Below are 13969 nucleotides of genomic sequence, written 5' to 3'. Positions count from 1 at the left end.
TTATGAAGTTCATTTTTACTCTCATGGGAAAATGTGCTCATCTGAAAAAGTGCTTTATTCTTCTGATAGCTCTGTGAGCTTAAATAATGTAATACAATTTTTTTCCTAAAAAATACAGACTTTAGGGGGTTTCTTTGTTTGTTTTTCTTTTGTGTTTTTTTTTTATTTAATAAATTAAATAATTCCTAAATAAAATTAGAAATGTTTTCCCCTAAGCAATCAGGACGTTGTGGCTCTCAGGGGCTGTGCCTCTCGTGGCCATGTAGGAACACAGTGGCAAAGGCAATGACAGAGTATTTTCTGTGATTTCAGCTGAGCAAAGGCTGTCACAGTCACCCAGCTCGGACCACTGCCAGCAGCACAGTCTCCTCTACTATCCCTACAAATATAGTTTTTGTCCATTTGAAACTACTGACTGCCAGTGTTGTGTTTAGATTTCAAAACCCCCCACACTTCCCTAGAATTCAAGTTTCACAACCTGGAGCAGAACTGGATGTTCAGAGCTCTGCAGACCCACATCCAAGGCTGTTGAAGGGGTTGCTCCGAGCAGGCTCATGTGTATCAGCAGGTCACAGTTCACACAGATCCTGCCAGAAAAAAGTCTCACCCTCGCCACTTTTTACTGCATTATCAATAACTGACCCAGGTTTTTTCTGGAGGAAATTATGAGGAGAGCAAAAGCTGGGTTTTTCATCTGCTGTCCCTCTTGAAAGGGGTGATCTTTATGCCACTCCTAAATAGGATGTCAAGAAACCTTCGTGTACAGTTTACTGAGGCACGTTCACCACACTGCTTTTTCAGTATTTGATATAATTTTACCACTATGACTTGTTCAAAGAGGAAAAGTAGCAATGATTCATTTAAAAGGCCTTTTAACGCTCACGTGAACAAGCTGAAACACAGAACAGGGGTGGCTGCATGAGTAACACTGCTGAGGTCACACTGGGGCAGGGATATGTTGCTGGAGAAGCTGCAGCTCAGGGCATGGAGTCAGCACGCCAAATTCTGCACTGAGCTCTTCTGGGACACTGTCACATGATCTTCTTAAAATCAACCTATTCTTCGTATGGGCTGACTGTACCCATGAGTCTTTTTCCAAGCTGTACTGAAGTTCAAGTGCCTGAAAGTTTGTGGAACATTTTGGGAGTCTTAATAGTGCACAATATGAAATAATTGTTAAGTTTGGAAAAGATCTCTAAGATCATTGAATCCAACCACTTACCCATCACTGCCATGTTCACAAACCATGTCCTCACGTGCCACATCTATATGTTTTCTGAACACTTCCAGGGATGGTGACTTCATCACTTCCCTGGGCAGCCTATTCCAGTGATTAGTCACTCTTTCTGTGAAGAAATTTTTCCTAATATGCAATCTAAACTTTCCATGACACGACTTGAGGCCATTTCCTCTTGTCCTGTCACTTGTTACCGGGGAGAAGAGGCTGACCCCTACCTGGCTACAACCTCCTGTCAGGAAGTTGTAGAGACAAATAAGGTCTCTCCTGAGCCTCCTTTTCTCCTGGCTGACAACTCCAGCTCCCTGAGCTGCTCCTCATCAGACTTGTGCTCCAGACTCTTCCCCAGCATAGTTATCCTTCTCTGGACACACCCCAGCACCTCCATGTCTTTCCCGTAGTGAGAGGCCCAAAACTGAACATGGGGTTTGAGATTTGGCCTCACCAGTGCCCAGCACAGGGAGACAATCACTGCCCTGTCCCCCTGGCCACACTGCTTCTGATACAGGCCAGGATTCCATTGGCTTTCTTGGCCACCTGAGCACACACACTGGCTCATGTTCAGCTGCTGTTGACCAGCACTCCCAGGTCCTTTTCCGTCAGGCAGCTTTCCAGCTACTTTTCCTCAAGCTGTATGTTGGTCAGTGGGACTGTCATGACGCACGTGCTGCAGAAACTGCGAGCATGCAAAGAGGCACAAATACGTGAAACATGAATAAATATTTTCCCATTCTGCTCCAATTTGCATATTGAGCCCCAGAAGTGCAACACACCTCCTTAAAAGCATAAATAAATGGCTACAGACACTTCACAAAACTTGATACCTTTTTCTTTTAAAGACACTTCCTTCTTCCTTTTAGTTATACTTCAATATTTCCATCTCTCTCAAACTGTGGTCTTTGCACTCTGTTTTTGTCCCAACTACCTTGTAATCTTCTCAAGCCAGGGACTTTCCTTTTGCCTGCAAAACTGACCTGTATAAATAATCACTTCATAGAGACAAAGCGTTCTTTTACCATAACAGTAAAAGAAATACCCTGGAAAAGCTTGTTTTGATCCATGTGGCTTTCTTGTTCACTGCTAATAAAAGCTGACAGAAATACCAAACAGGCCTGAAGGCTGAGATCAGGCTCCTTTGGGCACTCTCCTGGTGCTGAGGGAATGCAGTGGATTTAGATGGATGACTGAGGACTTGCTCCTGTGAGTGAGTGATTGAAATGTCACTGTGGGTTCAAGCTGCTTGGTGCACGAACAGGACAGAGGAATCTGAAATGGAAACCCACAGATCAGACAGTGTTTGTGCAGTGGTGTGCAATGGCTGTGTGGCACACGTAGACCCATCACCCGTCTGGTTCGAAAGCGGCGACAACAGTTTCATGTCAGGAATGGACTTCATCATTCCCAGGTAACTGGAGGCAGCACTGCAGCTTTTAGCAGCTTCAGAGCAGTTCTCTCCGCATCCTTGGGAAAAGAATTAAAAAGCAATTCCTTTGGGTATCTGAAGCCACAGTTCTGTGCAGTCTCTCATTTGGAGAATCCAGCTTGAGCGACCGCAGTTCTATTACAGGCTGTGGCTTTCCGAGGATGGGGCAGCTTAGGCATCCATCAGGCAGAAAGAGCTCCAAAACAGTACCATCAATGAGTCAGTGGGACACTCAAACCAGTCTCTTTAAGTTGTTCAAGAAACCTCTGATAACATTTAATGTTAGAAAGCAATATTTGCATAAATGTGAAAGTGCCATTCCTGTCATTGTATGATTCAGCATCAGAGGCTGGATCCCCTCTTTTGGAAGCTTGGGGGTCTTCTTTTCCTCTGCACTCTCCTTTTCTACATGTCAACAAGCTTCAAGCTCCTCCTTTTCTGAGCCACCTGATCTGAGTCCTGCCTTACAAGCTGGCATCCCCCAGACCCCCAGAGACACCCACTTGCAGTGCAGTGGGGTGTGCTCTGGTCTTCTCTGGGTGCATTCATGTCATAATCTTAACTTGTGATGTAGACATGTATTGCCTAACACAGAAAAATGCTCATTAAATTCCAGTTCAAGCCTGCATAGATCTTTCCAAGGAGGAAAAAGCAATTTACCCTCATTGATAGTAGTCAGGTGTGTTCACATTGACGTGCAGTTTCAGGAATTGCCGCAGGATCGTTTTTAAAGCTTATTCTAGACGTGAATATAAGCTACGTGTAGGAAGGTTCTCCTTGATTTGTGATGGTTTTCCCACAGTTATTGCTGGTCCATCCAACTCACAAGTGATTATTTAATTAGTGATCTAGACCATACAGAGCACGTTCATTCATCTTCTCCTATGGCAGAGTTACAAAACCTCACAGCAGCTGAAGTGTTGTCACCACCACTATTTTACATAATTAGAGGAGGTCACCAAATACCTTTGGCCTTGCATTATTGATGGTTTAATGAATAGGCTATTTCTCCTTTGGGAACATCTGTTTAAACACAGTCTTTACCCCTTATGGGGTAGTTCAGAGCTTTCAAGTATCTGTCACCCCTTTGCTCGACTCACAGCGATGGTTCAGCATCTATTCAGCTCACATAGGAGGTCATTTTCTTTGCAGCCCAATTGGCACAAACTCAGTGACAACTTAATGTCAGTGTTTATCGTGTTTCTGTATCTTCAGACCTGAAACCAAAGTTATTTTAACTCCAAATTATTTGTAGGGAAGCTTTATTTTTTTGCCCAAGTTCCATTTTGGCAGGAAAAGAAATCCTCCTTTTTAATTTCATATCATTAAGCTGAATACAGCTATCTTAAAAGTTCAGGGGAGGTTTCTTTCTGACTGACATTCTCCTTTATTGCAAAGCTGGAAAACAAGCCCTGGCAAAGAATCATACAGTGAAATGGTGGAACTGTCTCCTACTGAGATGTTTCTTTTATAAAAGACTACAACAGATAATTTAGTATTGCTCAAAGTCTGAAACAATCCTTCCTAGAGCCATCAGTTTGACCTTTTAAATTTGTGGCGGAACAAATGGTTCTTATTTAATGTAAGAAAAGCCAGACCCAAGTCATTGGTGTCAATGGACAAAATTCTGGACCTTTTTCTGCCTGTGTATTTGGCCAAAAATACTGGATAAACTTGAGATGACCTCTGGATGGACCAAGTGGTCACATCTGGAAATATCTTGTAGGAGAACATTCCCACTGCAAATGCCTCCTTGCCAATCATGATCATCATCGATGCCTCCATGTCAATCATTGAGTATCCTGGAGAGGTGGTGGACAGGACAACGTTTCTGGAAGAATCTCTGTTCCTGCAAGGTATCATTCACTTTGAACCCATGAAGTGTAACTGTGTTGCTCTCGCTGATCTCTCAGCACAGAAGTAAGAAATGCAACTCCTTGATTCAGCAACCTGGCACAATCTGTGCACCATGAAGCTGCAGGCTCAGGCTTTGCTGAGACCAGATGTGAACTCACAGTAACACTGAACTCTGAGGCTCTGAGGGGGTAGGAGGTTCAGTTTTGCCTCTGTACTCCACAGAGTCCTGCATTCCCCTCCATGGAACAGCCCAGAACAGTCATGCCAGGGGAAATCTATGCAGGTGCAGAGGGTTGTGACTTTTGCAGCTGAATGAATTCTTCAGTGTTCTGGTTCTCTTCAGCCTTTTACCACGTTGCTCCAGAGGAAGAATGTACAGAAATACTTGAATGGTGGATATTTACCATGTTCGTTAAAAAATAGAAGGGGAAAGGGACTCAGCAACTTGAGCAAACACTGTTTTACGTAATTGTCTTTGATTTTTTAAAATAAATAAATAAATAGCCTAGCTCTGGCTGGTATTTGCCTAAGGGACTACCATGAATGAGTTACATAACTCAGCATTCATTCATCAGCTGGTTCTTTGCAAAACCATATGGCTCCTTGCAGGGATTTCTTTAAACATTATGCAAGGGTATGAAACCGGTGCCTTTGTAGATGGTAAGTCTGTTGCTTGAGGCTCATTTTGAAATTCTGTTTCCAGATAGTACAGCAATTCTACTTCTGCAAGTAATACCCTAACAGAAAGCAGTTGTTGAGGCACTTTCAATCAAATTAAGGAGAGAAATAGAACAAATAAGGAATAATGAAAGAGTAAACTGATCTAAACTTTAGAGATGAATGGTGCCATTCTCTGTGTGAATTTTACATGGAAATCCATTTTCTTTGATGAAAGGCAGTGGGGAAAGGAGAAACATCATTGAAAAGCAAGTTGTCATTGGTTTGATGTATTGAATCAGAAATAACAGAGCAACTGCAAAATGTGTGTATTCATTTACTGCAGCAAATTTGGTTGAAGATACAAATTCATTTCTTGTGAAAAGTGCTCAGTGCTGTCTTTCCCAATCACAGGAGCCAGTACACAGAGCTGCAACACCAATTCACACATGTTGCTTCCAACACATGCCTGAACTGTGGATTCTTGGAAATACTTTTCAATTATCTGACATCATTTTCAAATGGGAACAGATATTTCAGACGCCTCCCTTCTTTAGGATGTTAAAAGCAGGCACCTGCAAGGTCTTGATTATTCCCAGTGCTTAAGCAGCACTTTCAGAGATGGAGGTCTGCAGAACACTTCTAATTGAGCATCCAAAACTGAAAACAGGTCAGGTTCTGCCAAGAGTGGCAGCCTCATGAAGTCCAATAACTGAACCACACTGTATGGATAGTGCAAAGGGAGACACAGACAAATCTTTTAAGCTCTCTCTCGCCACAGGTGACCCCCTGGGCAGCAGGACACATGCCAGGGACATGCCCTTGGAACATGCCCTTGGAACACAGACACATGCAGAGGAAAATGCTAGATGCTTTCCTGCATGTGGGAAAAGACAAGGGAGTGCTTTGCTCAGCCACATGACCTGACTGCAGCAGAGTATGTGCTGTGCTTTAGGGATGTGACCCAGGTAGGTAACACCCCCTCACTACCCTCAGTACCTTGGCTTATTGCTGTGATCCTTCATCAGCTTCTCTCTCCACAGGCCGATGGCTCACCTGCAACAATCATCACGTGCTCTGAGGTTCTCAAGTGGAAGGTGATGTATAAACACAGTTATGCTCTGACACTCCCCCGAAAGTCTGGACAACTGGACTCTTTTCACCATTGTGTTTCCTTCCACCTTTTTTTAATATAAAATTATATAAATTTTATATAAATTTCTAGATGGATTTCCATGTAAAAGCCACACAGAGTGGCATAGCTCGCCTTTAAAGTTTAGGTCAGTTTAATCCTTCAATAACCATTTTGCTAGGGCTCCTCTCACCCCTGCAGTTTTATAAAGCCATCACCATTTCCAAGTCCTGCAAAATGGAGCACACTGCTGAGGTCCCCTCTCAGTCATCTCTTCTCAAGGCTGAACAGGCCCAGCTCCCTCAGTCTTTCCTTGCAAGAGAAATGCTCCAGTCCCTGAAGTTTTCCTTCCCAAAGAGAACATCCATAGCTTACACTGCTTGAAGCCAAACGTCACAAAGCACTGAGAAAAAAAAAAACAACACTGTAGTTTTGGCTACACATTTGGACTGTGCTTGTTTATTTGCTCATTCCACCATATCCTTGCACCTGCATCCTACGAATCCATGGTAGGGAGCTCAAATTGCGTTTATGCAGTATTTGGAGCCCGTGTGAGAATGGCATTCATTGTGAAAACTCCGTATGGACCCTTCAGGCTCTGGATAGCGGCTGCTACTAAGAAAATTCACTTTTTGGACGTGGGGGGGGCCGGTTACAGGGTGCCATGTCCCCAGTACAAGAAGTACATGGAATTGTTGGAGGAAGTCCAGAGGACGACACGAGATTAATAACAGGACTGGAGCACGTCCCTTGTGGAGACAGGCTGGGAAATTTGGAGCTGTTCAGCCTGGAGAAGAGAAGGTTGTGTGGAGACCTCAGAACAACATTCCCGTGTCTGAAGGGGCTACAGGGAAGCCGGAGAAGGACTGTTCACCAGGAATTGCAGTTATAGGACAGTAGTAATGGGTACAAATTGAAAGAGGAGGAATTTAAATTAGATATTAGGACGAAATTCTTCCCTTTGAGGGTGGTGAGGCACTGGAACAGGTTGCCCAGAGAAACTGTGGATGCCCCATCCTGGGAAGTGCCCAAGGACAGGCTGGATGGGGCTTGGAGCAACCTGGTCTAGGGGGAGGTGTCGCTGCCCACGGCAGGGGGTTGGGACGAGATGATATTTCAGGTCCATTCCAACCCTTAACATTCCATCGGGCACATGGTGTGACTCTTGGGGATGGCCCTGTGCAGGGCTAAGAGTCGGGCTCGATGACCCTTGTGGGTCCCTTCCAGCTCATATTCTGTGATCTTGTGGTTTTATGATTCTATGGCAACGGGGGTTTGGGGACAGCAAGGGGTTAAATCCCCTCTCCAGCCCCCAAACCCGGCCGCGGCTCCTTTAAGGGCTCCCCCCGCCCTTCCCCTGTGGGCGCTTCCGGGTGCCGGCACGTCACGTGGGCGGGGCGATGGTACGCGCCGGGAGGGGGGGCGGGAAAGGGGGGGATGGAGGAAGGTACCACCCGCCGCGGGGCGGGGGGGGGAGCCCCGAGGGGCGGGGTTTCATTGAGGGGCGTGGCCTCCTCTGAGGGGCGGGAGCTCAGTCCCTGATGGGCGGGGCCATTGAGGGGTGGGGCCTCCCGTGAGGGCCGAACATGGCGCCGCCCAGACGCGCCGGGGCCTGCGGGCGCTGCCGGAGCCCGGCCGGGGCTCCCCCGGGCTGAGGAAGGTACCACCCGGCGGGGCGAGTGTCCCGGCAGCTTCGCTGCCTCGCTGCCGGCCGACATGGACCAGCGCCTGGCCGAGCTGGTGGAGGAGCTCACCACCTCCGGGGAGCCGCGGCTGGAGCCGGGCAGGATGAAGGAGCTGAAGAAGATCTGCAAGTACGGCCGCAGGGAGGGAACGAGCAGGGCCCCGCTGCCTCTGCCCGGGCCGGGCAGCCGCGGAGCCGCCCCAGGAGCCGCCCTGGGCCCCGCTGTGGGGGGCTGGGTGCTGCCAGCATAGACACTGCCGGTTTAAAATTTAAAATAAATTTAAAAAACCCGCGAACTTCTGTTTTTCTGTGCTGAGCCTCTCGTTAAGTAACTCCCGCTCCTTTTCCTTCCTTGTCCCCCTGCCCAGGTCGTCGGAGGAGCACATCAGCCACGCCTTCCACCTGCTGGTGACGCGGCTGCAGGAGGAGCACGCCGAGAGGCGCTTCTCCGCCTTCCAGGTGGTGCAGGAGCTGTTCGCCAGGTCCCACCACTTCAGGACGCTGCTCATCGCCAACTTCCAGGAGTTCCTGGAGCTCACGGTGGGCATAGACCACGAGCAGCCCCTTCCCCCGCCCAAGGAGGTGGCGCAGAAGCTGAGGAAAGCGGCCATCAAGGCGGTGCAGGACTGGCACGAGAAGTACGGGGAGGCTTACAAGCAGCTTTCCCTGGGATACCACTTCCTAAAGCGGAATAAGAAGGTACTCTGCACTGTTACTCCGCTGTGTTTTTAGGTGATGATCGCTAGGAAATGTTTAAAGCAAGGAAACTGATAAATACTAAAAGAAAACGCAGTTGGAAGTGACGTTGCCTGTAGGAGGCATCCTGTTGAGCGTCATCTTTGGAAAACAAACCTTTTCAGTTCATCCTTCAAGACTGTAAAGTTTCACAAGCCCCAGGCTTGTGCTCAGAGCTGGGCTCAACCTTTTCTCAGGGTGTAGGAAGTATTGCTTTCACCCACTGAATCCTGCCTGGAGCCCCAAGGTTTAGCCCTTTTTTGGAAGGGGAATAATGGTTGTGCCTTAAACTTTCTCTGCCAGTTTAAAGTAACCTGATTTCTGTACTGAGCTGTCCAGTTCTAGCTTCCCTTTGCTCTGCAGCAGAGACAGCAAGTGTGGGTGTTTACCCCTCTCAGCTTTAGTGTTACTGTGCCATACAAGAAGTTTTATTAAAGAGAAATTTCTTGTATGTAACAACTTGCTTTTAGATCTCCCTTCGAGTCTTCAAGTTAGTGTTTGGAACATTCTGCTGCTTTAGTATGTCTTCTGCTGCACAAAAAATGAAATTGGGTATGCTATTCTAGCATTCACACTGTCTGTGATAATAACAGGCTTTCAATAAACATACTGATTTTCTTTCTCTTCAGAAAGACAGATGTTCAGTGTTCCTAACAGTACATCAAAAAACCTTTGTGATACATGATGTATTTCTGTTGTTCTGGTTCCACACTAAATTTATCATATTCCCTACTTACTGCACTGTGCTGGCTTTTTAATACAGTTTTTGGCATCTGCTCACAAAAGATGATTGTCTTGGGATTCTCCTTTTTTGTCTTGTTTAGTAAAGAAAGAAAATTAAATGACAGTGGCAAGGAGAAATGCAAGACTGAGACAAGAGAGGTTAAATACATAACACAGTTCTACCCAATGGAACACAAGTGTACAACAATTCTGTGGAGTCTGGCAGGTCTGGCTGTGCTCCTGTGCTCAGTTAGGACTGAGGGATCCCTCCCCCTGTGATATAAGCTCCCCAGCAAGGTTTGCTGTGCTGTTTTCTAGAGCAGCTGAATTTGAATTCCTCTAGAAACATTAATATCAATAGAAGCAATCTCAGGTAGTTTGGTAACTCTTGTACTTAAAGACTTGATGTGAACCAACTGGCCTTTTGCCAGCATAATACTTGGAAGTGTGAAAAGCAACCCAAAAGTTTGAGGAGGCATTTTGACTTCCTAGTAGTATGAAGTACCTCTGCTGTTGTGTGTTACAGGTTTGGCACAGTAGTATAGGGCAACTTAGGAGAAGTGTTAGCTCTGTGTGTGGTTTGTGGGTTTGGCTGGCTTTTTTTTTTTTTAAATTATCACCAAAATCATTTTATAAACAGTCAGAAGATGCTCTCCTACTTCTGTGTGGAGAGCTATGCAAGCTTGATAGAAGAATCAGATCCTCAAAACCAAAGGAAGCTCAGTGGTGATCCATGTGCTGCTGTAGGCTGTGAAACTAGTTCTTTTCCCTACCATCCTTCAGCCCACCCATTTCCCACTAAAAATAAAGAGCTTGGTGAGTGTGCCTCTCTTCCTAAACTGATGGGGACTCTCCATGCCAGTTTCTGTGACAGCTATTACATAAAAATCATTTATGTGGCTCCAAAACTTTGGTGTAGGATGTCAGTATCTGGGAGCCATTACTGGACATGCTGGATCATCTAAGAGTGGCAATTATGACAAACCTTCAGCGAGTGCTTGTGCTGTAAACATTGCACCAGAGAGTCTGTGGGCTTCAGCAGCAGCAAAGTACAGGCTTCCTTAGCACTCTGTGTCATCTGTGTTGAAGTGAATAAAAGTTATGTGGTAGCAATCAGAGGATTGCTGTATTTTTCTTCTTCAAAGGGGTTTCCTTATGTGGTAACACAATCAAGACTCCCTTCCTTAAAGCAGGACTGAAAATATACATTTTCAAGCCCTTCTAAGACCAAACTTGAAAAAACAAACAAACAAAACAAAACCAAAAACCCACACTGCAAATATTTTAAGAAACACCATTTTGAGTTGTTCAGATTTATGTTTATGTTCTACTCATAAGAAAGTGAGACTGAATGTTGGCTTTTCCCCCAATCCCGAAATCCAGCAAACGTAATTGTAAAATCACAAATTTGGTCTTTTTTTAATGAATTTGAATGTATTTTACTTTCCTTGCTTGCAAAGTTTAGTAAGTGAGATGTATACTTGTGCTGCTTACAAATTTTCCTGGATTTCTTTTACTAATAGTGATCTAGTGTAATGTGTTCATGTAACCTTAATATTTACCCTGCATAGTTTCTTCCTGCCCACTCTCCCTAACTCCTTGTCTCCAGTGCTGTGACAAAAGTCTCCTAAAGCTTAATTTATTCCTGCACTTCAGGGGTGAAAATCTGTTTTGTTTTTCTACCTTATGATTCCTTTCTGAAAGCCATTGATTCTCAGCAGTCCCTTATTAGTAGAAATAAAAGCTCTCTTCAGAATTGCTGTAGTTATTGATTCAAGGAGGAGAAAAGATAAAAGGAAATGCTGCTGAGCTTCTGGCTGATCGCTGATGTTAGAGGATTTTTCACCACAGATAAGGATCTTAGGAAATGGATTTTCTATATATTTCTTACGAGGGATGTTACACTTTTTTCTTCATTTCCTCCTTAGGTGGATTTTCAAGATGTGCACGCCAGAACCGTGGCTGAAAGGAGGAGGGAGGAGGAGAGGCAAAAACGGTTGGATAACGTTTACAAAGAAAAGGTCAAAAGAACTGAAAAAGAAATGGAAGGTCAGTTACTTCAGTTCTTCTAGTGGGTTTTTGGTTTGGTTTGTTTTTAAAGCAACCTTTTTTAAGATTACATAAAACAAGAGAGTAGCTATCCAAATAATAGCTGACCATAGATGGTTGGAGCGCATTTGTTAGAGCTTGACCCTCCCTCTCTCTCACCTAAGGAATATCAAGGGAAACAAGTGACCATCCTGTGAGCTCAGGTAATGTGAAGAGATGGAAAAGAAAGAAAGTGTTATCAAGTGAAAATCTGGTCTGTAATTCAGTCAAGTATGAATGCATAACCCCAAGCAGGCATATCACGGGACTTTTTGGAGCTAGTGGCTTGATTTCTGTGTCATTAACTAGGCACAGACTTCCCAACACCTTCTGGGCTGATGACATTAATTATATTATATATACAATCATTGGTTCCAGAAGTATGGGCACGGGAATCCTGGATATAGTGCAGGATACCTATGAAAATTATTATACTGCAGCTGGAAAATATATGTTTAACTAGGGGCTGGGCCCCTGAGATATGTGCATAGCAAACTCATTTCTGTAATCCCAGAGAAGAACACAGATAGTATGTTATGCTGCAGTTACAAAGGGTTATTTAATTAAATTACTTTAGTATATGTAATGCATCCAACTGTGTCTGCATTTATTCTGTATGCTGGAAATATTTTCAAGCACGAGAGTGGAATTTTAAAGATATTCAACTTTCTTAAAGTAATTTTTATCAGTAGCATGTCTTTGAGCAAGAACATATATTCATGCCTACACCTATGTGCAACTATAAAATTTACAGCTGTAGAATGAATACCCACCAACATCACTAAGAATATCCTCACTGAACCTTGTTTTCTTTCAAATTCTGTGAAGTACTTGTGTCATCTTTACATACTGAAATTTTAGAGAGGATAGGGAAAGGCGGAACCGTGATTCTTGCTCAGGAAATTCTAGATTTCCTGCTTGAGAAAAGTATTATCACTTTTATAAGGACAGTTCCTGCAGCAGAGGGAGATCTGTATGGCTAAATCATCACTGATCACTGGATAAACAGATTCCCTTTGGCAGTCATATTTGTTTTGTATCTCAGTGTCTGCTTTGGAGACATTAACATTTTACAGTATTTAACAATATTCTAAAACAATTGTCTTGATAGAAATGTCCCAAGAGATTGCTGATACACTGACAGAGATGGAAAACTGTTTCCAGCTTCTGATGCCAGATCCTTTCAACTTTGCTGTGAACGACACGGAACTGGAACCCAACAAACAAATGTCTGCATCTCCCTCATCCTCCCGTGTGGAAGTTGACCAGTCCTGTTTTGGGTACATGGATGATGAACAGCCGTGCTGCAGCAAGGACATTCTCCCTGTTTCTCAGTGTGTCAGAACTGAGGGAAACAAAGAGTCAGATGAGAAACAGGAGAAGCCTGAGCAGAAAGAGTTGGATGGAGGCACACGCTCGGAAGTTCAGTCCAGTGACCCTGCTCTCGCTGATGATGATTACCAGACTTTTGTTAGGAACCATGGGCTTGTTTCACACAAGTACACTCTGGACCTTGAAATCTCCTCAGGTACCTGGAAAATTTTTTGACATATAGCTGGAAGTGCTATTTTCACACTTTATGTGAAGTGCTTTGTAGTTGTGCTCTTGGGGTTTTTTCTATTACTTAAAGGCTGACACCATTTTGCTTTGGGATTCCTACATACCACTTTGATTTATTTTGGAGTTCTTTTTCTATTTCTGCTTCATCTTGTAACTGCTCTGAGAAATTTTGGGTATCCTTGTGTGTGAGTAACAGATTTTACTAATTACCTTCTCGGACTGAAATTTTGTATCAGTAGTTGCAAGTGCATTACAGCATTTCATAGTCCCAATAATAAGATGAGTTTCCTGTTTTAAAAAAAATAATCTGATTACCATATGTAATTTGCTTTCTCATATGCTTCACTACTCCCCTCTTTCTGTAGCTGGGCTATAAGCTGCTACTTTAAAAATCTTGCAGTTGAGTGTTTCTTAAACTTTTCTTTTTCCTTGCTACTGACAGCTTGCAAGAAGCAGTATGTAGTTTTGCTAGGAAGTCTTGTCTTTATATAACTTTGCTAATGTGAATTACCTCTAGAAAAATTAGGATGTTTTGTATTTTGAAAGTATCCTACAAATACCATCCTAATGGAATTTCATGTGCAGACAGTAAGGAGGGTTATCTGCTTCTGTTCTTGCTGAGAACAGAATTGGAAATGAATCTGTGGGATTTATGAATGACTAATGTGAAAAGTATAATTTCTACTTGGATAGTGGCATAGTTGGCTTCTTTGACAATCAAGTCCCCATTTCCACCAGGGCAGGGATTATTTTATATTGAGTATGCAGAAACTGGAGAAATAAGGCCCAGCTCCTTTAAACTTAGGACAAGGTGTAATGTAAATAGTAAGGCTGAACTTGTTTGTGGTTTATTTGGTGATTCCTTAGTAGTGA

At 44.1% G+C, this 13969-nt stretch overlaps 1 protein-coding gene across 1 annotated transcript in view; it reads left to right on the top strand.

Moving 5' to 3' along the window:
- Positions 1-7896: 7896 nt before the first annotated feature.
- UVSSA (UV stimulated scaffold protein A) overlaps positions 7897-13969 on the top strand; it is a 53582-nt gene continuing 47509 nt past the window's right edge. The window contains exons 1-4 of the mRNA XM_027699894.1: positions 7897-8120; positions 8359-8689; positions 11377-11497; positions 12648-13064. Of these exons, the coding sequence (XP_027555695.1) occupies positions 8023-8120; positions 8359-8689; positions 11377-11497; positions 12648-13064 (967 nt within the window). The 5' untranslated portion in view covers positions 7897-8022. The remainder of the gene's footprint in view (positions 8121-8358; positions 8690-11376; positions 11498-12647; positions 13065-13969) is intronic.

Source organism: Neopelma chrysocephalum, unplaced genomic scaffold (genome assembly GCF_003984885.1).
Source record: "Neopelma chrysocephalum unplaced genomic scaffold, ASM398488v2 Primary Assembly neopelma1_142, whole genome shotgun sequence".
NCBI classification, from domain to species: Eukaryota; Metazoa; Chordata; class Aves; order Passeriformes; family Pipridae; genus Neopelma; species Neopelma chrysocephalum.
This window is presented reverse-complemented; position numbering and strand designations above follow the sequence as displayed.